Below are 27,847 nucleotides of genomic sequence, written 5' to 3' on the forward strand. Positions count from 1 at the left end.
ATGCATATTGTCTTGAATTAAAAAAAAAAAATCCCTGTAGTTGGAACATAATTTTTTAAACTAGATAAGTCTGGTCCCACTTGTGAAAACTAGTATACAATGTTTAGCAATCTTCTTTGCCCCATAACCTTTATTCAGAGGTCCTGTTAATTTCCCAGAACTCCGCAGAAGTGTCAAAAACATTACCTTCAAAAACAAGCATCCAGCCCTCATGGACCACTTTGGTGTGAGTAGCTCTGAACACCTCCCAAATAACTCAAGCATGAGTTGTTTCAGGGTTTACTCAAATTGAAATTAATTTCCAGTCTTGTTAACTGTTCATGTAAAAATGCTCCTAGTGACTAAAAATATCCTTACCGTTAGCCTTTCTCTAATTCTTCTGGAAAAACCAAAAATTTAATTGAGCTGTGAAAAAGATATAATACAGGAATTGATTCAATATGAAAAAGACCCTTTATCCTTCCAAAACAATTTTAAAAATCAAAGTGGTTTGAGGACAACTTAGCATTTCGGTTGAAACTGGTAACACTCTCAAACAACACTATTATATTTGCAAACTAGCTTTTCTAAGTCAGAAAGCCTCTTTTACTACTCCCTCCCCCTCTTTTTTCCTTTTATTTCCATGCTGCCTCATTCTAAAAATTACATCAGAGAGTCTGCCAGTTGTCTACATAAGTGCCTAGAACTGTGGCACCAATGTAGCCGAAACAGCATAAATCATATGGCAATTGATTTTCTTCCCCTGGTGTCTCCATGGTCCACTCACTACGCCAGCTTCTTCTAACTGCTAAAATACCCATCCTGGTCCCAGGGAAAGCACTTCTATTTCCAGAGCCCTGAGAAACCAGATATACCTATAATGGCAAAATCACATTCACTTCTATTTTCCCATTGTGTAAATAAAAACCTGTACACTCCCATGATTTGAAATCTTTGGGGGCCCTAATGAATATAACATTTGAAGTTGCTTGATTAAAAAAAATGACAATCATGAAATGCTTCCAAGTTAAGTCCTTTAAGTCCCAAATTGGATTTGTTGATTCTAAGTGGTATTCAGCTCTTCTTGACAGCTTTGGTAACTGAGGTAGTAGTGTTTATTCTGTCTCCCCAAGGAGAATTCTTGATAGAAAACAGGATTCATAGGGTCTAAAGAGAACGCACAATTCTAAGGAATAAATTTCATGTTTTGGAGAGAGCTCTGCAATGACCAGAAAGATTGAGCCAGTTTTAGTATAAAAAATTAGGACAATGTTACACAGGTTGACGGTACACAGATGAGCTAGACTCACTCTACCCAATATCACCGACTGGTTGGAATGCCATGGGAAACTGATGGAAAAATTGTCCTGCTTCATGAAAGGACTCTGGCACAGTGATATCTGGTCACTGTCTTCCACAGTCAAGGGCATAATGCCTTAGAAGGCCACTGGATCCATGACTTAATGAAGGTCATCAATAATGTAGATATTGTCTTCTGCTCGGACAGGCTTCAGAGCTGCATTTTTCAAAGCTCCAATGTGAGAGTCCCTCAACGGAATCACACTACAGAAAGAATAACATGAGTAAGAGAAAAGCAGACCACTTCTCAAGTATGAGCAGTGCACTTGTTTATGTTCAAGCAAGATTGGGTATTTGCATTTCCCAGAACCCCATTCACACAGCCTATGAAATAAATACAAGCTTTCAGAGTTGTGAATATGAAATTTCAGGAAAGTGTTTAATAAGCAGGTAGAAAACCTCAGCAGTAGTTTCTAAAACCTCAGACTGGTCTCCTTCTAGAGTCTCATGTAATAGAATACAAAAATTGAAAATCTAGGGACTTCCCTGATGGTCCAGTGGTAAAGAATCTGCCTTCCAATGCAGGGGATGCAGGTTCGATCCCTGGTCGCGGAACTAGGATTGCACATGCCATGGAGCAACTAAGCCCGTGTGCCAGAACTACTGAGCTTGCAGGCCTCAGTGAGAGAGACCTCATGATGCAAACTACAAAGCCCACACACTCTGGAGCCCACGTGCCACAACTAGAGAGAGAAAACCCGTACACCACAACTAGAGAGAAGCCCATGCACTGCAACAAAAGAGGCCACATGCCTCAAAGAAGATCCCATGTGTCACAACTAAGACCCGATGCAGCCAAATAAATAAATAAATATCTTTAAAAAAAACAAAGAAAGAAAATCTAAGAAGACAAACATCAGACATCAAATTGAAGTACTAAACCAGTATACATATTCTGAAAGATGGCTAGGAAATGGTTTGGCTAGTGTTTTTCCAACTGTGGACTGTGACCCTTTAGAGAGGGTTATTAAATCTATTTAGTGCTCTATATCCTGTTTTTAAGATAAATATATATAAGTATACAAAATATCAGAGCATACTGGTATAGTTAAATAGTATTGTTTCATCGAAGTGTATACTAGATCATGGAGTCAAAAATCTTACCATGCCTTAATGGTCAAAATTAGAAAGCCATGGGTTAAATGACTTTTATAACACATATGCTCACACATCAATATGAATAGGTCGTTTGTGGAGTTTTGATATTGCTACTCTTTTATAATTTGTCGTGTATATAGTTACTACTTTTTATTAGTTAAGCCTGCCCGGAAATGATATGAAATGTACTGCATCTTCATTCAGTTCTGATCTTTAAATGGATTAGTCACACATGTGTGGAAACCATTTAGGTGTCAGCAGCTCAAAATGAGTCAATGTGATATAGGTGCACCAAAAATAAATTCATGGGGAAATGCTCATTTTTGGTTTTGTTTTGCTTTGCTTTGCTGTATTATACAGTATTTCCTACAATAAATATTTTCTTTTCTAATTAGGTGACAAAAAGTGAAACTTTAAAAAAACGTTAACAGCAAAAGGACAAAAATAAACTAAAAGGATGCTATCTTTCATGCTTTTCTGCCTGTAGGGAGCATTTTTTTCCTTCCATTCCTGGAAGCAGATAGTCAAAAATTTCTATAAGTATGGGTTTTGGACTCTAAGAGACATAAGATTGAGTCTTTTACCTGCTGTGCAGTGTGACCGTGGATGTTACTAACATCTCTAAACCTGTTTTCCAATCTGTAGACTAAGAATAATAATAGTGCCTATGAAGGGTGTACAGGTTCACTGCTGTGAAGGGCATGACTGCAATAATAAAAGCCAATGTTTATGGAACACTTGCAATATGTTTGGCATAGTTCAAGGCATGTTCTGTGGATTGGCTCATATGATTAACTCAGACATAGGAAACACTATGTAATAACATCCAATGAAAGAGAACTAGAAATAACATCTGGCAGCTTAAGAGGGATGGATTTGGAATCGAAGAAAGACCTGTTTAAAGCCCAAGCTGGACAATCACAGAAAGACAGGCAAAATGAAAAGGCACAGGACCATGTCCCAGATGAAGGAACAAAATAAAACCCTGGAAAAACAACTAAATGAAGTGGAGATAGGCAACCTTCCAGAAAAAGAATTCAGAATAATGATAGTGAAGGTGATCCACGACCTCAGAAAAAGAATGGAGGCAAAGGTAAAGAAGATGCAACAAATGTTTACCAAAGGCCTAGAAGAATTAAAGAACAAACAAACAGAGATGAATAATACAATAATTGTAATGAAAAATACACTAGAAGGAATCAATAACAGAATAACTGATGCAGAAGAACGGATAAGTGACCTGGAAGACAGAATGGTAGAAATCACTGCTGCAGAACAGAATAAAGAAAAAAGAATGAAAAGAAATGAAGAGAGCCTAAGAGATTCTCTGGGACAACATTAAATGCAACAGCATTCGGATTATAGGGGTCCCAGAAGGAGAAGAGAGAGAGAAAGGACAAGAGAAAATATTTGAAGAGATTATAATCAAAAACTTCCGTAACATGGGAAAGGAAATAGCCACCCAATTCCAGGAAGTGCAGCAAGCCCCATACAGGATAAACCCAAGGAGAAACACACCAAGATACATAGTAATGAAATTGGCAAAAATTAAAGACAAAGAAAAATTATTGAAAGCCACAAGGGAAAAATGACAAATAACATACAAGGGAACTCCCATAAGGTTAACAGCTGATTTCTCAACAGAAACACTGCAAGCCAGAAGGGAGTGGCATGATATATTTAAAGTGATGAAATGGAAGACCTACAACCAAGAATACTCTACCCGGCAAGGATCTCATTTAGATTTGATGGAGAAATCAAAAGCTTTACAGACAAGCAAAAGCTAAAAGAATTCAGCAACACCAAACCAGCTCTACAACAAATGCTAAAGGTACTTCTCTAATTGGGAAACACAAGAGAATGAAAGGACCTACAAAAACAAACTCAAAACAATTAAGAAAATGGTCATAGGAACATACATGTTGATAATCATCTTAAATGTGAATGGATTAAATGCTCCAACCAAAAGACACAGGCTCGCTGAATGAATACAAACAAGACCCATATATATGTTGTCTACAAGAGATCTACTTCAGACCTAGGGACACATATAGACTGAAAGTGAGGGGATGGAAAAAGATATTCCATACAAATGGAAATCAAAAGAAAGCTGGAGTAGCAATACTCATATCAGATAAAATAGACTTTAAAATAAAGAATGTTACAAGACACAAGGAAGGACACTACCTAATGATCAAGGGATCAATCCAAGAAGAAGATACAGCAATTATAAATATATATGCACCCAACATAGGAGCACCTCAATATGTAAGGCAAATGCTGACAGCTATAAAAGAGGAAATTGACAGTAACACAATAATAGTGGGTGACTTTAACACCTCACTTACACCAATGGACAGAACATCCAGACAGAAAATTAATAAGGAAACACAAGCTTTAAATGACACAATAGACCAGATAGATTTAATTGATGTTTATAGGACATTCCATCCAAAAACACCATATTACACTTTCTCCTCAAGTGCACATGGAACATTCTCCAGGATAGATCATATCTTGGGTCACAAATCAAGCCTCGGTAAATTTAAAGAAATTGAAATCGTATCAAGCATCTTTTCCAACCACAACACTTGATATTAGAAATAAATTACAGGAAAAAAATGTAAAAAACACAAACACATGGAAGCTAAACAATATGCTACTAAATAACCAAGAGATCACTGAAGAAATCAAAGCGGAAATCAAAAAATACCTAGAGACAAATGACAACAAAAACACGATGATCCAAAATCTATGGGATGCAGCAAAAGCAGTTCTAAGAGGAAAGTTTATAGCAATACAACCCTACATCAAGAAACAAGAAAAATCTCAAATAAACAATTTAAACTTACATCTAAAGGAACTTGAAAAAGAAGAACAAACAAAACCCAAAGTTAGTAGAAGGAAAGAAATCATAAACATTAGAGCAGAAAAAAATGAAATAGAAACAAAGGAAAAAATAGCAAAGATCAATAAAACTAAAAGTTGGTTCTCTAAGAAGATAAATAAACCTTTAGGCAAGCTCATCAAGAAAAAGAGGGAAAGGACTGAAATCAATAAAATTAGAAAAGAAAAAGGAGAAGTTACAACAGACACCACAGAAATACAAAGCATCATAAGAAACTACTACAACAAACTCTATGCCAATAAAATGGATAACCTGGAAGAAATGAACAAATCCTTAGAAAGGTATAACCTTCCAAGACTTAACCTGGAAGAAATAGAAAATATGAACAGACCGATCACAAGTAATGAAATTGAAACTGTGATTAAAAATCTTCCAACAAACAGAAGTCCAGGACCACATGGCTTCACAGGTGAATTCCATCAAACATTTAGAGAAGAGCTAACACCCATCCTTCTCAAACTCCTCCAAAAAAATTGCAGAGGAATGAACACTCACAAACTCATTCTACGAGGCAACCATCACCCTGATACCAAAACCAGACAAAGACACTACAAAAAAAGAAAATTACAGACCAATATCACTGATGAATATAGATGCAAAAATCCTCAATAAAATACTAGCAAACAGAATGCAACAGCACATTAAAAGGATCATACACCATGACCACATGGGATTTATCCCAGGAATGCAAGGATTCTTCAATATATGCAAATCAATCAATGTGATACACCACATTAACAAACTGCAGAATAAGAACCATGTGGTCATCTCAATAGACGCAGAAAGAGCTTCTGACAAAATTCAACACCTGTGTATGATAAAAACCCTCTAGAAAGTGGGCATAGAGAGAAGGTACCTCAACATAATAAAGGCCATATACCACAAACCCACAGCAACATCATTCTCAATGGTGAAAAACTGAAAGCATTTCCTCTAAGATCAGGAATAAGACAAGGATGTCCAGTCTCACCACTATTATTCAACATAGTTTTGGAAGTCTTAGCCACAGCAATCAGAGAAGAAAAAGAAATAAGAGGAATACGAATTGGAAAAGAAGAAGTAAAACTGTCACTGTTGGCAGATGACATGATACTGTACATAGAAAATCCTAAAGATGCAAAGTAATCCTTATCAAATTACCAATGGCAATTTTTAAAGAACAAGAAAACTACTAGAGCTAACCAATGAATTTGGTAAAGTTGCAGGAAACAAAATTAATGCAAAGAAATCTCTTGCATTCCTATACACTAACCACAAAAGATCAGAAAGAGAAATTAAGGAAACAATCCCATTCACCATTGCAACAAAAAGAATAAAATACCTAGGAATAAACCTGCATAAGAAGGTAAAAGACCTGTACTCAGAAAACTGTAAGACATTGATGAAAGAAATCAAAGATGACACAAACAGATGGAGAGATATACCATGTTCTTGGATTGGAAGAATCAATATTGTGAAAATGACTATACTACCCAAAGCAATCTACAGATTCAATGTAATACGTATCAAATTACCAATGTCATTTTTTACAGAACTAGAACAAAAAATCTTGAAATTTGTATGGAGACACAAAAGACTCCAAATAGCCAAAGCAATCTTGAGAAAAAAAAAAAACAAAAAACAGATCTGGAATCAGACTCCCTGACTTCAGACTATACTACAAAGCTGTAGTAATCAAGACAATATGGTCCTGGCACAAAAACAGAAATTTAGATCAATGGAACAGGATAGAAAGCCCAGAGATAATAAACTCATGCACCTATGGTCAACTAATCTATGACAAAGGAGACAAGGATATACAATGAAGAAAAGACTGTCTCTTCAATAAGTGGTGCTTGGAAAACTGGACAGCTACATGTAAAAGAATGAAATTAGAACACTCCCTAACACCATACACAAAAATAAACTCAAAATGGATTAAAGACCTAAATGTAAGACCGGACGCTATAAAACTCTTAGAGGAAAACATAGGAAGAACATTCTTTGACATAAATCACAGCAAGATCTTTTCTCACCCACCTTCTAGAGTAATGGAAATAAAAACAAAAATAAACAAATGGCACCTAATGAAACTTAAAAGCTTTTGCACAGCAAAAGAAAGTATAAACATGATGAAAAGACAACCCTCAGAATGAGATAAATATTTGCAGACGAATCAACGGACAAAGAATTAATCTCCAAAATATATAAACGGCTCATGTACCTCAATATCTAAAAAACAAACAACCCAATCCAAAAGTGGGCAGAAGACCTAGATAGACATTTCTCCAAAGAAGACATACAGATGGCCAAGAAGCACTTGAAAAGCTGCTCAACATCACTAATTATTAGAGAAATGCAAATCAAAACTACAATGAGGTATTACCTCACACCAGTTAGAACGGCCATCATCAGAAAATCTACATTACCATATGACCCAGCAATTCCACTACTGGGCATATACCCAGAGAAAATCATCATTCAAAAAGACACGTGCACCCCAATATTCATTGCAGTGCTATTTACAATAGCCAGGTCATGGAAGCAACCTAAATGCCCATCGACAGATGAATGGATAAAGAAGATGTGGTACATATAGAGAATGGAATATTACTCAGCCATAAAAAGGAATGAAACTGGGTCATTTTTAGAGACGTGGATGGACTTAGAGACTGTCATACAGAGTGAAGTAAGTCAGAAAGAGAAAAACAAATATCGTATATTAATGCATATATGTGGAATCTAGAAAAATGGTATAGATGAACCAGTTTGCAAGGCAGAAATACAGACACAGATGTAGAGAACAAACATATGGACACCAAGGGGGGAAAGTGGGGGCGGGGAGGGATGAATTGGGAGATTGGGATTAACATATATTCACCAATATGTATAAAATAGATAACTAATAAAAACCTGCTGTATAGCACAGGGAACTCCACTTCGCTGTACAGTAGAAACTAACACAACATTGTAAAACAACTATATCTCAAAAAAAAAAAAAAAGTCCAAGCTGGACCAAATGAAGCAGGCTATTTGGATTTGGAAGTAGGCAGAGGTTTCCTACCATTACAGACAGGTGTTTGGGGAAATGACTACATGAATGCATATAAAGAAGATTTCACTTTCCCTGGGCAGTGGGGTAGATTTGCAAAAAATTCAAATGCTATGAGGCCCAACAACTAATGTAAAGGAACAGAGCAGGCTGGGCATGTAACAATGGGGATGGTGGGAAGGGTGGGGAGCTGGAAGCACGTGCCTCAGCCTGTGCCTTTGTATGTCTTCAGCCTGGAGTCATCTTCCTCCAGATCTTTGCAGAACTGCCTTCTGCTCCGTTGAGGCTCACTCACATAGCCTATTGCCTTGCTCTGTATTCCCCAGGGCATTTCTCTGCAAGTTCTAAAAATACCCTGCTTATTCGTTTATACGTTTCTGTCTGTTTTGTCCATCTCTTTGGAATTTAGTAGGCATTCAATAAACACTCAATAAACAAAGCCCTGAATGAAATCAAATAACAAACCAAACAACCCATTCAAATGTCCCATCAAACAAAATCTGCAATTTAGTTCTCTTGCTCTAGCGGTCAGGTTTGAGGTACTGTTTCTGGAGCAGTTCTGGCGCAATTCCAGGGAAATACAGAGATGCTAAAAATATCACTGGAAGGTTGGACGGCAATGGAGGTGTCCTATATACTAGATTTTTCAGGATCCAGAGTATGAAATGGAGAGTTCAGAAGGAAAAGAGAGGGAGAGAGAAATTATCCTTATTTTTACTAGAGTAAGAATATCAAAAAGCATTGACACAAACTTTCAACCTTACCGTAGTAGCTCCACCTTGCTACTCAGGCAAAAATATCCTAAATTGGGGAAGAAGTGAGAGAAAATTAAACATGTAAGACACAGAGTTCATGAGATTTTTTTTCCAAACAAGTATATTATTACTGTTATTACTTTGATATGAACAAAATCTGTACAGACCTCAGAAGCTGAAAAAATTAATTTATAAGAAAATATTTTTAAAAAGAAGGGGGAAAAAACCAATCTGGACCCTCGCCTGATAACTCCAGGTAACTTTTTTTGAATCTGTAGGAGCCAAATAAGCCCCTTAGTATAAAGTATCTCATGTTTACTAATAGTTTAGTGTATTCACCCACACATCCCAACTTACTTTAATGCAATTATATTTCACTGTAAAAAAAATGGGGGATTGTGTTTCTTCCATAGGTGACAGGTTTTACACACATGCACAACTGGTGGAAGGAGACCAGGAGGCCCTGGATGGGTGCCTTGTGAACCCCTTTGTTCTACTCTTCGCCCTGAAATCATGTATCCCTCTCAATGTCCCATTTGCTTCTTCTGTTAAGTGGGTGTTGTAACACCCTCAACAATTTCACCAAAACTTGGTTCTTGAGGGAAGGGGGAAAGGAGGAGTGAACACATCTTATATATTACAATGGTTTGCTGCCTTCCAAACCCCAACTCTACCCAATCAACACTTATTTCTCCACATTTAATTTCTCCTATGGAGAATTTAAATATCATGTTTCTCTGTATGGGACAATAATTTTAAGATAAAGAAAAAATAAAAAAAGAACAAGGTAAAAACCAAGGAAGTTATGTGAAATTCAAATCATGTGGTGTGTAGGGCTACAGGCAGTTTGGCTCAAGAAAACTCCCGCAGGCACAGTCCTGAGGTGACTTACTTTTGCTAATCATGAAAACCAAAAATGTGAGCAATGATACCAAGGCAGTAACACAGACTCCAATGTAGACTCCCTCATTGGTGCTCATCCATGGATCTTGTGCCAGCGTCACAAGCTAAGGAAACATCAGCAGATCAAAAAAAAAAAAAAATCTTCTTAGAATTATGGGTAGAAAACATTTCTGAAAATAATGTACACAGACACACTTATCTTTATTGGCCTTTGGCTAGTTCCGGATCATGAGGGGAAGACCAAATAATTTAAAGTTATAACCATGTGGTGAAATTCTAAGACAATTTAGAACTCAAAATGTATTTGGGGTGGTAGAAGTGTTTTATCTCTTGCTTGCGGTGGTATTTACAGAGGTGTATACATTTGTCAAAACTCAAATTGTACACTTCAAATCAGTGTGCTTTATTATATGTAAATTATACCTATTTTAAAAAATTAATAAGCTATTTTCATAAATAATCCTCTTATGATATTAAAAAAGAAAACAACAATTTTTGTTCCTATATAAGTTGACGTGGTGGTGTTCTCTCAAGCTATGTGAATGTGTTCAATTATTAAAATTGGCCCTTGATTACAAAACTTTTTTTTTAACTAGAATTCAAGATTCCATCTACGCATTTATAAATGGACTTGAAAGTAGATGCTCATATACATGGCCCTGCTTAACAATTAAAATGTTGCACAACTGGAAAGAAATACAACTTTATTTAAATCTCCTAGTATGGTTCATAAGGGATCATCACCTCCCAGAATAAAACCGAAATACACCATGCATCATGTTCAGCCCCTTTACATAACTTAACTCTAATCCTAAAGAGGCCCCATGGGGTAGGTATTTTAACAGAAAGGAAGTGAAGATCAGAGAACAAGATTAAGTCTCAAATCTCTTCCTGCATAAGAGTTTAATCTCTGAAGTCAAAATTCCAGCTCTTTTACTTAGTTGCTGTGTGACCCTAGACATGTTATTTATCCTCTCTGAACCTCTGTTTCTCTGTCTGTCAAATGCAGATTAAATAGCGTTCTTGGGAAAGATAATTTAGGTACTTCCTGATCAACACTATGAGGAACACAAAGGATGGTGACTTACAACATGAGCTGTCCTTGCTTAAAGGGGGAACAGCCAGTGTCTTGAGAGGGAAAAGCTGTGTAATTACCTTACTTGTGGGGGGTAAAGTGGTTACATGGAACATGGAGTTACAGGAAGCAGGCTTTGCTTCCTTTTTAAAAATATTATGTTACATGAAAACTGCAGTTTCATTTTAGAATGTGCACCTAAGCATAAAGAAAGGAAAACAAAAATCAACCATAATCCCAACATCCAGAAACAGCCACTATTACCATTTTTCATTACATACTCTTCTAGAATTTTATCCTAGTGTTTTTCTTAACAGAAGCAGTTACTATATTCAATATATACTACAGTATATACACTACACACACACACACACACACACACACACACACACACACATACATACACACATTTTTTGGTCATGCTGCACGGCATTTGGGATCTTAGCTCCCCAACCAGGGATCGAACCAGCACCCGCTTCATTGGAAGCGCAGAGTCTTATTAACCACTGGACCGCCAGGGAAGTCCCTACACTATTTTAAAAGTTAGTTTTTTCATTTAACAATCAACACTGTCTTCTCATGTCAGTAAATGCACTGCAGTGACAACATGCTTAATGGCAATAAGCGGGCATGCTTAACTGACTAAGTAATTAATCCCTTATTATTGAACATTTAGGTTGTTTATAACATTTTCATGAGTATAAATAACAGCAACGAACATCTTTTCTTATACATCTTCACGTATTTGTTCAATTCTCTCCCTAATATGGAGTTCAGGAAGTTGATTTACTGGGTCGAAATATATGCTGCTTGGTTTCAGGATACCTGGGAGACACCTTGACATCTTCAGAGTCAAGACACAAAAAGCCCACGATTTTGCCTGTTGTGAACTTGCTTCTACTTGCTGCTAAACATACCTGTCCTGCCGGTAACTGAGGTAAAGAACAATCTCATCGTTCAGAATGTTTGTTTCTTTTTTTCCTAATCCAGCTATAACAATATAACAGTCATTTACATTGTGGCAGTTCTGCTATTTAACAGGCATATACAAATTCAGCACATATCCATCAGAGCAATCAGTGCCCATACCATAAGAGTTGTTAAAATCTTCAATATCATTCCTATGTAGTGGTGCTCTCGTTGTCACTAAGGTATGTAACATAAGGCCATTTGACCTCACACTAAATAACCCCACTTTGCCTGAGCTTGAATTTCACTTACAATGGCCATGCTGCAACTTCTCACCAATTGTGATCAGGATGACGCTCATACCTGAAGCTCTTTAGGTTTGTTGCTTCGAAGAATTATTTGCACATGGTAAAAGGAAAGTTGGTTCACCCAAGGGAGCCAAAAGTAAAGGACCTATTGATAAATTCTTCTAACTTAGAAAGATGAGGTTTTGATGAACATTATAAGAATAAAGTCCCTAAGATTTTTCTCAATCTAACTGTGGAAAAAGTATGACAACATCCTACAGAATCACAAATTTTTTCAAGATGTTAGGACCTTAATAAGTCATCATATGGGGAGGTTTATGCATAGAAAGACTCAGAAGTGGCCTCAAAATTTCTATATAGGAGGACAATTGGGTTGGAAAAGGATATTAGGGGGCCTATGTTTAAGCAAGCACACTTTCATTTATATAATACTTTTAGTTGGGATGGCCCCCATTCCACCACATCAATTCAAAGCGCGTTACTTCTCTAACGATCACTGAAGCCGTCCTTGGTATGTAACGTTAACGCACGATCCTTGAATTAATTCATTCGTTTTTTCTAATTTTCTGGGCAGGAGAAAGTCTGTAGTGTGTGTGTGTGTGTGTGCATGTGTGTGTGTGGAGAGAGAGAGTAAAATATCATTTTTCAGGTATTTCTGACAACTAGTGCATCTATATAAACTTTTTAAGTTAATTAAAGCATCCCTATTTAAGAGTCAAATTCTTTTCTTCCTTTATTTGAAATGTGTGGACTAGTCTTACAATAACAATCTCTAAATGTAACTTGCTTCCAGGGAGACATACAAGTGAATCTGGCTAATAAAGTAGGAAGGAATATGCTTACAGTTTGATTGTTATGCCAAAGGGCATCTGGAGACTGGGTCACAGTGCCATACCCATCTGCTCAACAAGAAGGAAAATGAATTAGAAAGACAAAAAGTATTGAATTTTCACTGCAAACACCAAATATATTCACATTGTCTTCTGGTAATGAATGAAAAGTTGAATAATCATATAGCTAAATGCTGTAGGCTTGCAAGAGTTATACCAAGTTACTAACATTTATTAATTTAACCTGTAAGGTTGTGCTTCTTAAACAGTTTTGTCATGGACCCTTCCAAAATGAACCCTTTTTTTTTCTCTCTGTGGAAAAAAATGCACGTACACAGAAAGTTTACCTACAATTTTAGAGGAGTCATAGTGGCCCATTATCAGAACTAGGTTAAAAATTGCCACTTAAATTTATGTAATTCATATTTTCATGACAGCTAAGAAGCTGCCAGTGAGGACGCTCAGAGGCCATTGCACATCCAAAGAGCAGAACCACCCCGTCCAAAATAGTTGTTACATTGGTTTTATATTCAAAATGTGTGTGAAATGTACTAAGATATCTGAAATAGGTGGCATCCAACTCCTACATTATATGCCACAGTGCCTAGACATTGTTGCAGAAGTGCTTTAGAAAATACGTTATATCAGCCCCAAGGCCAAAGTATCTTATACTACCTAAAACCCCAATATAAAAGGATATCATGCCTTAAAGTTTTGAATATCCAAATTTTAATAGTGTTTAAAATATCTCGTTTGTCATACAGAACATATACTGTTGGCCCTCCTAAGCAACTATAGGTCAAATACAGGTTTCTCTTTTTACTGACCACTTTACATCCTTATACCAATTTTTTAAACCCCATTTTATAGATGAGGAAACAGATCTGAAATGGTTAAAGTTTCCAACTCTAGTAAAAGACAATAGCCTCGGCTCATAACCACCACACACATTGCATTCCCATTCGGTGAAAATACTGCAGGTCTTACGAATTCCCTAACTACTGACAAAGCTATAAAAATGTCACTGTCTGGGCTTCCCTGGTGGCGCAGTGGTTGAGAGTCCGCCTGCCGATGCAGGGGACACGGGTTCGTGCCCTGGTCCGGGAGGATCCCACATGCCGCGGAGCGGCTGGACCCGTGAGCCATGGCCGCTGAGCCTGCGCGTCTGGAGCCTGTGCTCCGCAACGGGAGAGGCCACAACAGTGAGAGGCCCACGTACCGCAAAAAAAAAAAAAAAAAAAAAAGTCACTGTCCAGTGGCAATGAAACTGGACTAACTATATCCCCCCAAATTTTTACACTTTACATTACTGTATCTACATTTTATTCATTCCGACACTACTTCTTAGAGAGCCAAAGACAATATCTACAGTCTAGGCTCTGTGTATGACTTGTGTTATAACCTTAAGTAAGTATTTCAGGTACAGAATGGGTGATGTTGCAAAAACAGCATAAAAAATAAATAAATAAAAACAACATGGACTTGAGTCAGATAAAACTTGACTTCAGTGCTGACAATGTCCCTTGGCAATGTGACCTTGATCAGGGCCTTTGCATATACATTTATGTATGTATGTATGTATATGTATATATTTATATTTCTAGCTGGGGTAACCTTGAACTACAAGCTGTTGATAGCACTTGTCTGTCTCATAAAGTTGTCACATTAGAAGATGCACTAAACACCATATTAGACAAATATCAGCTATTACTATTATGTTATAATGAAAGGAGCAATAGGGGGAGGAACACAGTGCAATGGACTTTCCAAACATCACGTCCTTCCTTCTTCACAAACACGCAAAATGAGGAATGCAACAACTGCCCATGGGCACGCAGCTAGTAACTGGCAGTTGAAGTGGAAGCTATCAATCCCCAAAGCAGAACTAAAGAGCCTCCCCAGTCTGGCAATGGCAATAAGGAAGGTCTGCCCTAAAAGAATTAAATGAGGTAATATATGACAGTTTGCTGGCACATCCATCTGTCAAAGGGTGGGTAGCAGGCCATATGATGCCCAAACTTCCTTCCAGATTAACAGTCTTTGCTTTGTGAGGCTTTAACCCATGGAATTCTGACTGGGGCACTGTAAGGATTTGTCTGGAGAGCCTCACAGACACTGACAAGATGGCAGCAGTCACAGAAGTCATGGGGACACAGCTGCTCCAATGTCTCTTCCATTCTGGAAAGCTCTACCTTGATCAGGTTTTAGTGACATATTTTAGAGAACGATTCTCCACTCCTACTTTCTTCTTCCTCATCGCATAAAAGTGTGGGTTGCAGCTGCTCCTGCTGCTGTTACTTTGTATTTTAATCTACTTTCACTTTGTTTCTGTGCCTGGAAACAGTTCACACTAAGGAGTCCACTTTCAAAACCAAATGTCACCATTAGCTAATCCCAAGTGAATTGGTCCCTCTCTGAGTTTCACTTTGGCTCCATTTTAAACTAACCAGCTTGCAGGAATGACTGGCAAAAGGTAGGCCATACTGGGGGTCCACTACAGATTGGCAACTCCTGAGCACGATGAGTCATGTGCACGAGGAGTCTTGCAAAGCTTCACCTTGTTTGGATGTATCACAGGCACAAGGACACATAAGCTAGCTCTGCATTACAAAGGGGTTCTGCATGGGGCACTCCCCAAATTTACCACCATAGGTAACAGAGGTAGCTGGTAAAGATGACAGGACTCAGCATCACCTTTCTCCATCACAGGAAAGACAGGTCAATCTTACATCTCAAAAGAATATGTACCTACCCAAATTGGGGAGAGTGGGGAAGACTTTTGTTAATTAGTAATTAAATTAATATTTAATTCCTTGAGGTCCCTTTAAGGTGACAGTACTGTTCAATGTCTGAGTCTTGGTAATGAGCCTCAAAGCAATGTTCCTGGTACCTTGGCTCCTTCTGCAGTGGGGTGGAATAGCAGAATCTCAGTGGGGCATGCCTATTTGGTGCCAGTGTCATGTGTCCTCAACCGATCTCAAAGTGTCCATGTGAAATGAAAACTTGACAAGGCAGAAGGGGAGCCTCCTGGCTCTACATAGCCTCTGGGTCTTAGAGGAAGCATAAACACAGGTGACCAGTTTGGTCCGGACCAGCGTAGTTTGGATTTAAGTGTTTTAAGGCTCTGGCCCAAGGGAGTAAGCCCAATACTAAGTTTGAAGTCAAAGCTGGTTCATTTAATTTAGAAAAATACTGATATACATGTGGATGTTCCCAAATCATATAAGCTGTCTATGTTGTATGTATTTCTGGACATTCTAAGTAATAGTCATAATTGCCACTAAATCTATCACTTACCTTTTAACTGTGTCCCAAGATCTTTATCTCATTTAATCCTTGCAAGAATTCTACAAAATCAGTAACATTCCATCCATTTTACAAAGGATAAAAACTGATTCAAAGAGGGTAAGACGTTTGTTCAAGTCGCATAGCTGACTGGAGTAGCCAGTGTTGGCACTCAAGGCAGATCTGTCTTATTCCAGAATATGTTTTCTTAACAATGTGCCGATGTTCATCAAAATTTGAAAGCTCCCAGGTGTTCAGGAAAGAAACGGAAGTTACCTGTTGAGCAAGAGTGTGATGGGGAGCCGGTTATATTTGTTTCTTGCTGTGTGGTAGGCTGGGTTTCCGCTCTCTGCGTAGTAGAAGATAAAGAAGCTACTGGAATGACAAGAATGGAAGAATGGTGTTCAATTTGTGGAGGAAAATTTCCACCCCGAAGAAAAATAAAAAACAAAACTAAAATCAGGAGTTACCCTTTGACTCTTTCTTAGAAAATATTCAAGGATGGCCTTCAGGCAGTATACTGCCACATAGGTATTTCATTATCATGAATAAATCTGATCTAGAGAATGATCTGGAGAGCTTATCAATAGACAGAATTATTTCATTTTTTATACTCCTAGGATCCCTCTGGCCTACAACAGTGCATCTTATGTAGGACACCCAATTAAACTTTTATTCATACCAATGACGTTGCACTTTTGTGGACCAGGGCCTTGAGGCACTAATCCACTCTCCCCGCTTCACAAGAACCCCAATCTGGTTTTCCTCACCTTACTCAAGTTCCTAATTATCCATCTGCACATCTTTCCAGGGAGATGCACACACTGACCAGCATGGAAAACATACTGAGAATATTTAATTCCTTGAGGTCCCTTTAAGGTGACAGTACGGTCCAATGTCTGAGTTTTGGTAATGAGCCTCAAAGCAATGTTCCTGGTACCTTGGCTCCTTCTGCAGTTGTGTTTTGGTCACTCTTTTTATAAGACTGATTTCCTGTGTTATCTGATTCATCTTCCATTTCTCACCAAAAAGCTTCACCAAGAGTTCTCAGGGTTATGTTTCCTTTTCCTTTCTTGAAATCTCTTCTTTATTTTCTATCAGACATTTCACTTTACCTGAGAGTTGACCACTTGCCTCTTAATAAGATCTTTACATCCCTTCCTCTTAGAGCACCACAGAAAATCAGAGCAAGTTAGTGGTGCTGGCTGGACAAGAGTTCCCAAACCTGGGCTTTCCTCATTGCCTCTCACTGGTCTTTCTATTTCCACTCCCCCACCATGGTCTTCACATTTCAACATCATCTCTTCTCTTGTTTTGAACTGTCTTTTGTTTTTGGTGGGGTTTGTTTGTTTGTTTTTGCTTTTCTCTAATGCTCAAATCTGTAACAGGATGTGGCTCTCTTTAGGAACTATAGGAATTAAGAACAGGATGAATCAGAAAGTCAGATGATCAGTGTCTTCAGTCAACTTAAATCCATGCAAAAGACCTCTTGAGCTTAACTTCATCCGCTAGTTTGGGTCTTTGTGGTCATCTTTCTTTTCTCCTCTGCTCCTACAACTTTATATCCAACCAGTGCATGAATATTTTAGGCAACTAGCATGGACGGGGCACAGAGCACAGAGAGGGAATGGATGTAAAGATAAATTCCCCTGCCCTGGATCTGCTCCAGTGTTCACCTCCTTTCTATACTGTAAAGTTCAACTCTAAACTCAAACTCTTTAGGAAACTATCAGGATGCCTACGAGACTCAACTAATACTATCCCCCAGGAGGTCACATAAACCAACACTTTCCTTCTGAAACTCTGCTTTAAACAAAGGCCGTAACTTACACATGTTCACCAAACAAGGAGCACTAAGCCACCCACCTCTGCAGGCACAAACTATTAAGAAGCTAAATCAATATTGAGAAAGTCAACAGATGCTCTAGTGTGTTCGCTGCCTGGAACAAAACTATTTTTCTTACAAAGTTTTATGGCTCTAAAATCCCAGTTTTAACCTAAAGACGTCTCTTTAAAACTCAGTTCAAAGTCCAATCCTTCAGATCCCTCCTGGTTGAATATAGACATGGTTCAACGGGAATGAAGGGAAATCGATATGTTCCATCAGACTTTTTCGGCTAAAAGGTTGTGACATTTGTGTTATTCCTCAGGATCCAGAGCCACTTTAAAGTGCCAAAGGGTTGTGGAGGCTTTGAGAACCTCCACTAAAAATTTACATTTTTAATCCGAAAAATAGAAAGTTTGAACCTAAACATGTCCTCAGAGTGGCAAGCTATTTCCCCAGCTTTAAGTCAAATTATTCTCCACTTGTATTAACCTAAACTTTAATCTAACATAAAGTTGAACTATGAACTATGTAGCCAGAATTGAAAAAACAAACGTGTGCACTCTAAATCCCATAAGTCCTTAAATCTGATGTTTACTTTGTCATCAGTATAAATAGCATTGCTCTGCTACATAAATAAATTAAAGGATGCCAGAAGCAAAACTGTGTAAGTCACTGACACCCTGAAAAGACAGGGTAATTGTATGAAGGCTTTTCCAGTGAGAATGCCAGATCAGGACAAATTCATCCAAACATAAGCTCTATGTTCATAATAGAAGGCAGCAAAGGCCCAACATTCAGATTAAAGGGGACAATCTTGACTCAGCCATTTTCTATTCGTATGACTGTCAGCACTGAACTTAGACTCTGTGCCTCGGTCCTCACAAATATAACCTAGGATTGAATCACACCTACAAGGCGTAGGATTGTCATAAGAATGAAGTGGCTTGATACTTGTAAAGCAGTTAGCGTGGTTCTAGAGTAAACATTAACTTCACTGAAATCTTATCCTCAAGTGTTGGGTGAGACTTCAGAATGGATTAAATGATCTCTATTCAGAGCTCCTTGTAAGGACAGAATCTCGTTCACCTGACCCTGTTCTGGCATTCCCTATTTTTCCTCATAAGTCTGTGTTCAACTGGGCCAAATCCCCACCATCCTCCTTAGATGTCCAAGATCAGTGGTCTGGCTTTTTTATTTCTTTTTTTTTTTTTTTTTTTGCTATTAATGAATTCCTTTGAGAATCTGATAAAAAGCTATAGGGTCCCCTCACTCTGAAGATGCTTATACATACAAAAGGTGAATATAACATGGGACGGAGGTTCACAGATTCTGTGAAGCCAGGTTTGGAAGCCTGTTCAAATCCTTACCCCAGATTGCACTTCTGCCTTAACACAACACCCTGGATGGTCTATATCCTCCCTTTTAAAGCCTTCTGGGCTCAGAAGCACATCTGTTTACCTGGCTGGAGGTTCTCTGTGGGTGCTGGCACTGGAAGAGCAGAGGTAGAGGCCCTCGTTGTTGTTGGAGCAGTGGTGACCATCGTTGTTGGTAGAGCAGTAGTGGTCGTCATTGGTGGTGGAGTAGTAGTAGTGGTAGTTGGTGGAGTAGTAATGGTGATCGTTGTTGATGGAGTAGTATTAGTGGTGGTAGTTGGTGGTGGAGCAGTAGTGGTCGTCATTGGTGGTGGAGTAGTAGTGGTGGTAGTTGGTGGTGGAGTAGTAGTGGTGGTCATTGGTGGAGTAATAGTGGTCATTACTGTTGTCGTAGGTGGAGCTAGAAATCAACATGAAAGCAAGGATTCATCAAGCAGCAGGAAACAAGAGTCGTGTGCTGGGCCTGTGCACCAACACAACCACTGGGACTGTCCCCAGTCAGAAGTGAGCACTTATCTCTCATGAACTCGGAGTTCTCCTCATTGGTCAACTAGAATATGTGACTGAGGAGGGAGTGAAGACATGTTCACAACAAGGAAACAGCTGCATTGAAAGGAGTATATATGGGGAGGTTTGGAGATAAAAAAATGACACCTGGGATTTGTATCGAAGCCCTTTGAAAAGACTAGTCCCGCATATCAGATTTATGTATCTTCATAAACGTCCGTGAGGTAGGGAAAAAAGTCTAGAGCCCGAAGCCATGTTTGTCCTCAGTGGCGTGTGACTAGGACCTAAATAGTAGTTCCCAAGAACCAGAATATTTACCAAACAAATAGCATTCCGTTCAGTCAGTCCTAAGGGTACCATCCCAACAGACCTGCATCCTAAATGTGGATTAATTCACACCATTAACAAACGCTAGATAACACAGATGCCTTGTGCATTTGGTTTGAAGGTGGACTAGACCTTTTAAGGTTCCTTCCTTCCTAAGGGATAATAACAAAAGGTAATGACTTTGTCTCTTTCCAGAGTCAGAAATGGTATAGGACTCCAAACCACTTACTGAAGTCCTCAGAGCTACCCAGAGAAAGAACTACAACTAGGATTAACCCAAAACACAGTGCCTGGCACAAAAGCAGAAATTGCAGGATTGAATCAAGAATGTGTACTTTTTTCTCACCAGGCATCTTTTTTGCCCACAAGAAGTATTCTTAAATTTCAACTCTACTAACTATAAATTAGAAGCTCAAATCTCTTGAATAGGAGACAATTGGTGTGAAAACTCTTTTGAGGGATTGAAGTCAATTTAATTTGGAAACTAACTAATTTTTGCCTTAAAGAAGAAAAACGTTTTTTTCAACAAATATTTAGGAGTGTCTATTATGTACAAGGCATTAGTAAATGTTTTAGGCTTTGGGGGTCCTGTGATCTCAGTGGTAATTGCTCAACTCTGTCAGTGTGAAAACAGCCATAGACAGTATACAAACTAATGGGTGTGGCTGTGTTCCAATAAAACTTTATTTATAAAACTGTTGGTGAGCCTGTTTTATAATCTGATCTGGTCCTAGAGCTACAGTTTGCTGACCCTGCTCTAACAGTGTAGTTAGAGGTTTTTAAGAAGAGTGCAATCCAATCCCCTCCCTTCAGTTTGAGATCAAATCTAGAGAAAAAAGGAAGCAAGCAAAAAAGTCTGATCAAAGGCTATAAAAAGGAAGAAACCTAATTGGCTTGTTTAACTAATGTGTCTTCCTCAGTGGTAAGTATTTTCTGAGGAAGAATCTAGGAAACTAAGGGTAGAGGAGCTGCTGAGGAAGAGCCCTAACAGAAGGTTGAAAAGTAAGCTGATTCTGTGAAAAGTGCAAGAAAACTTAAGCAAAAAATTGGATTGGAGGCAGAGAGTCACTTTGGCTCAGTTACGGACCCGTTTCCCACTGGACAGAGCAGTGGCTTTGTAAATATTCATCTATTAAAGAATTTCTAAGCCCTCTAAAAGTCCCCTACTGGGACCTCCCTGGTGGCTCAGTGGTTAAGAATCCACCTGCCAATGCAGGGGACAAGGGTTCGAGCCCTGGTCTGGGAAGATCCCACATGCCGCCGAGCAACTAAGCCGGTGCGCTACAACTACTGAGCCTGCGCTCTAGAGCCTGCAAGCCACAACTACTGAGCCCGCAAGCCACAACTAGTGAAGCCTGCGTGCCTAGAGCCCGTGCTCCGCAACAAGAGAAGCCACCACAATGAGAAGCCCACGCACTGCGATGAAGAGCAGCCCCGCTCTCTGCAACTAGAGAAAGCCCGTGCGCAGCAACGAAGACCCGACACAGCCAAAAATAAATAAATTAAAACAAAACAAAAAGAAACAAAAAAGTCCCCTACTAATTTCTTTCTCTATCCTTTTTCAAAAATATTCAGCCAGACCAATCAGATTATTTCACAACTCCAAGAATAATCTCTTCTCCACACGTTGCCTCGTCACATGTCTACAGTGCCAGCCTCTTTTGGCGTCCTTAAATTGCCTCCTACATATAGGTTCCCCAGAGTCAGCTATTTGCTGCATCAGAATTGACCTTATTTTACCTGCCTTTATAAAGGACACAAGTCAAGTACAAAAGTTGGGAGACTGCAATATCAAGTTCATTTAAATCAGAAAAGAGTCATAGCTTATGAAGGCCACAGGTATTGGATTCTGTTGTCAATAGAAGACTTTAGTGGGAGAAGATTCATTAGGAAAGAGCATCAGAAACCAGGAAATCCTGAAGAACCTGCTCCTTTCATCAAATGGCAAGAAAAATTAGGATGTCTACATCAAGATGGAAAAATGTAAACTTCCCAGATTTTTGGATTTTATGAAATTCTTAAAAGCAACAGGTGAACGTTATTGAGATGCAAATGTTTTCATACTGCAATAAAGCCATTTTATTTTTTCAACAGTCAATTTAGTGATACGGTGTGAAATATGCTTCAAAAAATCCAAGAAAGGACAGAGGGAGGGGGTGAAACTATATAGGCTTATACAATGTACATGCAACAAGACTGAATCGATGATTGTTAAAGCCAAATGATACATCTACTTGACAGGACCTTATATTACCTATTTTATATGTATGAATTCTCTATAAGTCTTAAAATGTTAAGACAGGACACTTGAGAATTCTTCTAAGACATAACCTCAGAGAAAAGGGCAGTTCTTCAAGTGGAATAAATTTACCTCCATAAAAATGTTCACTATATTTCACTGTGGAACAGTGAATGCTTTTTCATGAACCAACTAGCATTTTTGAAGCACTGCTTTAGGAGGTAGTTTGCTGACTGGGAAGATCTCTAGACTATGGTCTTGAATCAAGGTTAGTCTTTTTTTTTTAAATTAATTTATTTTTTATTTTATTTATTTTTGACTGTGTTGGGTCTTAACACTTCATTCTACACAAATAGAAGTTACTCTATTCCAAAAGTTATTAGAAAACAAGATTATAGGAACCTCCTCTTTCCCTAATAAAGGAAGACAGTTAATATCAAACAGAAAACTCTTATCTCTGGGAACCCACAGGAAGTAATCAAAGGAAGGAGGAAGACAAGCTCACCTGGCTTTATACTCAAGTCTAGGGTGATTTTTATATCATTGAACCACCCTCTCTTCTCAACACGGCAACAATACAAGCCACTGTCAGCCTGGGCTGCATTCTCTATGGTCAAAGACACATCCCCTTCACCAATGTTTCCGTTTAGCTTATAACGTTTGTCCTTCTGAAAGGTGACACTGTATCCGTTAGTCCAGATAATGTCACTTCCGCAGCGAGTTAAAGGACATGCCCCTTGGCCCCAGCACACGCTCGTGACTTCTCCACCATAGGTGCAGGGTAGCCTGACAGACTGACCCTCCACTCCAGTCACTCGTGGGTAAGACGTTACACCATCTGTAAATAAAGAGAAACCTGAGCATGAGGTCTCAATATTTTAACTTTAATTTCATTCTCATTTTTTTTCTTTATATAGCTTCTTTGGTTTGTAATCATCTGACTATATCTTGAGTTTTAAAATTTAGTATAAGCATTTTTCTATGTTAACATATTCTTTAGCAGCGTTACTATTTACTAGATATATTTGTAGATAAAACATCTTATAAACGTTTTTCTGTATTCAGGATTATTTCCTAATAGGAAAAGATTTCCAAGAAAGAAAGTATCGGGATAAAAGGCAGAAATATATTCAGTCTCTTGGTGAATATGACCAAATTTCTTTCCAAAAGGTTTGAAACAAATGATACTCCAGTAATGCATGAGTGTGTGTGTACTTCATCCTGTGTTTGACAGGTATCTGCTTATTTAATAGGTAATACATACATGCGGCTTTTCCTCTCCCCTAGATTCAATCACTGTCTCAGTTGAAATCTGTTTTAAAAAGTCTATTGCATTTAAAGTTTTGATTTTCAATTTTTATTGCAATTTTTAAAATTGCTATTGCAAATAAAGTCACCTCACAACCCCTCTCTTACTTAAAAAAAAAAAAATCAGAGCTAATGTTTTACTTAAAGCAGCATTGACTAGAAGGCAGAAGCCTAGTAAACTCTTTAGAAATCAGTTCTTAGAAAAAAGGGTTTATAATAGTTTCAGGAGGAACTGAGGCTTATCATGCTTTACGATCAATCCAAAAAATTTAAGCAGGGATCCTTTCTCGTGAGTTGATGACAGCCCTGCAAAGCAGGTGGTAAGGTCCACTTACCCAGGTGAAACCAAAAAATCGGAGAATATTCGATCAAATACTAAATTTTGCCTCTTAAAAACAAAGAGACAGGAAAACTCTCTCCTGTGGCAGTGGCTTAAAAAACCCTGAATTGCCAAATGCAGTCTGGGTGGTCCTTGAAAGAAATCTGAGATTCAACAGTTAATCATAGTTAGGACTGAGCTGTGAGTTTGGGAAATGCTCTGCGAATAAAACACTCATTGTTACATAAATTAAGAGTCTATATTTTTCACTGGAATTCTGATAATATTTAATTTTGCTTAATGTCATTTTTGGACTACAAAGGTAATACATGCTAATTATAAAAATTTAAGTTTTAGAAGTATAATTTAAAAATGTACTTTCCTCACATTCCCACCTCTAGAGATTGTTTTTAAAACTTAAGATATGTCTATTTCTAAAATTTTTCCCTATCTCACAGAATGTTTTGAATTAACATATTTTTCTTTTTAAATTTTTTTTTTGGCCACACCGGGAGGCATGTGGGATCTTAGTTCCCCAACCAGGGATCAAACCCTCGCCCCCTGCTTTGCAGTCACGGAATCTTAATCACTGGACTGCCAGGAAAGTTAAAATATTTTCTTTTTAAAAGAAATAGTTGCACATGGTTAAAAAAAATCAAACGGCACAAAATGGTACAATAAAGCACTCGTCTCCTTCCCACCCTATCCCCTTTTCTTCTTCCCGTCCCCTTCCACACTGTGATAACAACTGTTACTCTTTGCTACATACACTTGAGTAGTTCATGCATACACAACCATCTACCTACTCCTTTTTTTGGTTTCAACACAAATGGCAGCACATGTCATCCTGTACTGCATCATGCCTTGTTCACCTACCCATAGATTTTGTAATTCTTAGCACTTATGCAATTTCTTTGGTTTAAGGTGTCACCCTGGTTCTTTGGTCACTAGTTGACCTCATTACCTTCCAACAAACCCCAAGAACACCTACCCTCACCCACCACACCCCCCCCCCCCATACTCCCCCTTCCTCAGCACTTCCAAAGAACAGCCCACCTATTCACTTACCTGTCAGAAGGAGTATGAGGCCCAGGATGGCTACCCACGGATGCATGATGGTATCGGCCTGAAGGAAAGACAGAGCACGCTGGTTGGTGTGCCCCCAAACCAGATGGTATCAGAACGAGTCTTAATTCTCAGATTGCAACTTCTCCTTTCACCCTGATGGGGGGAATCACATAAGACTACCTGCTGGAAACAAGACCATGCAAAGGCTTCAGGTCTGCTGGCTCCAGGTGACTGAGGGCTCTGCCCCTTCCAACAGAAAGGCAAAGGTGTCCTCTGAAGCAGTCCCCTCTTCCCCAGCTCCTTTCCTATACTTGGAGTCCAAACTGACTCCAGGTGCTGACAGAGGAGATAAGGGAGCAAACAGGAAGGAAACCAGAGGCCGGCTTAGCCAAGGACACCAGAGCAAAGACCAGACTTCCCGTGGCAAAGGTGCACTTACCCTTTGCCTCGAAGATGAGAGTCAGCTGGCCTTCTGGAGAGGGCAGGGTCCTTCCTTCCTGCTCTGTGGCCACAATGGCTAGTCTCCAGCCTCAGTCAAATTGTCAAGTGCCCACTGATATAAAAACGCACAACACGAGAGTTGTGAGTTTCAGTTTTCTTTGGGGACTTACTGAGGACTGTCTTTGGCCCAGGAGACTGCCTTTCAGAGAGTTCTGAGGAACCTCTCCCAAGAGACAGAGGTGGAGAGATAAGCATATATATGATTTTGGAGAAGTACAATCAGGCACACATCTCGGTAGAAGGTCGCCGCTGGTCACAAGGAACAGATATCTCAGTTAATGACTAGTGCTTTTCTAAGTACGGGAAGATGAAAGAAATTTGGATTCATAAAATTTTCTCCTGAAAACATCTAACTATCTGAAGGCCTGTTCAACCAGTTTTCCCAGAGCACAGAGTGCCATTCCTGATCACTGCCCTGAACTCCTTTCAGGGTGTATTGAACATCAGGGACTACAGTGGCTAGTGACTTAACTCTTACAGAATCAGATGGAGAGTGACACTGTTTAGCTGGAGTGCCCCCTCATGGTTATAAATTCAATCATTATTTGGGAGGCAATTCAGGACCATTTTATCCCACAGTGCTAAGAATACTCTTTCCTCAGTCAGGCCAGGATTCTGTTGATCCTCAGTTTGCTATTATTGGACTAGGCACGGCTAATAGTAGCTAAAAGTCTCTGGACCACCTGTCTTACTAGTCTGCTATGGTCCAGGCAAAGATTCCCTCTTGTTGCTTCTTCCCATATCGAGAGTTACACTATTACAATCTTGAGTTCATAAAGAAATATATATGTGTGTGTCAATCATTTCAAGTTGCCTAGTCATCATTTTTATCAGAGGCTCAGTCACACGTTTGGTAATGCAAGAAACAACAACCTTGTAAAATACGCAGAATACAAATAATATAGCTAGTAGCATTAATAGGGTCATAAGTAAATATTTAAGCCAACAGCTTCTATTAGGTGCGGTCCAGTATATTCCCAGCTCATCTGACTCAGTCTCTCCTGTACCAATCGCTTTCTTAAAAGTAATGAAATATTGGTGCTGTTCACAAGGCACCCGGCCTAATTTCCTAGTGTTATTAGGCTGACTATCCTTAGTTTAACTGTTCCCAGTATAAGGGAGCTTTTAAACTTAAATGACTTAAATAGTCTGGTGATAGTCATATAAATCCACCCCATAACTGAAGGAGGGTCCCTCCTAATGAATGGGAAGTTATATTCTTTGACTAAAATTTAGCTTGTTCTTATTGAGCTCGAGTAACTTTAAAAGAAAATTCATGTGTATAGCCATGGTCAGAGCAAGTACCGTTGATTGGCCAAGTGAGAGGGTCCCATCTAGTAAATATCAATATAGCTCAAACAGAACTATAACTTCTTTTTCTAAAATAAATTTCCTAAGGGTCATCCAATTAGAACCTTGGAGAGGAGAAATTCACCAAGGTAACCCAGAAATATTGGATGTAGGTAATTGACCAGAAACCCAACAATTGGATTAATTTCTAAACTCTGTAGGATTTAGGCCCATGATAGAAAACCATGGATTTATGCAAAAGTCCAAGAAATTATTATAAAGAATTATATTATATAATTATATTCATATTTCTATAATTTTAATTGTATGATATTATTATCTAATGTAATTATTATATTGAAAACATGATAAATAATCATCTGGGTCATGTCTGGCATCTAGGAAGAGCCATCTACTTCTGATGTTGTCTTCTTCTTGTCTTGGTGTGAGTGCAGTTTCTCCTCTGTTTGAGCATTGTTTTAAGGTGAGTTTGAGGTCAGCAGTTCTCTCTATAGGCCAGTCCAGTGCAGGGGCCCTTTCTAAGTGGAAAATATGAATCCAAAAGTCAATTTCCTTCAGTCTTTCTGTGCATGAGCTAGTTAAGAGTACCTGATAAGGGTCCTTCCATCTAGGTTGGAGAAAATCCT

The 27,847-nt window shown here is 38.7% G+C and overlaps 1 protein-coding gene across 1 annotated transcript; it reads right to left on the reverse strand.

The window, feature by feature from the left end:
* Positions 1-27,847, reverse strand: HAVCR1 (hepatitis A virus cellular receptor 1). The gene is made up of 9 exons (XM_029218206.1): positions 27,810-27,847; positions 25,410-25,467; positions 23,220-23,552; positions 19,727-20,041; positions 16,717-16,815; positions 13,169-13,224; positions 10,023-10,137; positions 9,140-9,176; positions 1-1,542 (listed from the first exon to the last, which is right to left on the reverse strand). Exons 2-9 carry the CDS (start codon positions 25,453-25,455, stop codon positions 1,440-1,442), a joined length of 1,104 nt encoding a protein of 367 aa, XP_029074039.1. The 5' UTR covers positions 25,456-25,467; positions 27,810-27,847; the 3' UTR covers positions 1-1,439.

The sequence above is a fragment of the Monodon monoceros genome, unplaced genomic scaffold, assembly GCF_005190385.1.
Source record: "Monodon monoceros isolate NGI ecotype Baffin Bay Population unplaced genomic scaffold, NGI_Narwhal_1 Super_Scaffold_12, whole genome shotgun sequence".
NCBI classification, from domain to species: domain Eukaryota; kingdom Metazoa; phylum Chordata; class Mammalia; order Artiodactyla; family Monodontidae; genus Monodon; species Monodon monoceros.

Coding starts and splice junctions, on each gene's coding strand:
- HAVCR1 (XM_029218206.1), bottom strand. CDS start 25,455: ATGCATCCGTGGGTAGCCATCCTGGGCCTCATACTCCTTCTGACAG. Junction 23,553..25,409: donor CCTCATACTCCTTCTGACAG/GTAAGTGAATAG, acceptor CTTTATTTACAG/ATGGTGTAACGTCTTACCCA. Junction 20,042..23,219: donor AGACTTGAGTATAAAGCCAG/GTGAGCTTGTCT, acceptor GTTGATTTCTAG/CTCCACCTACGACAACAGTA.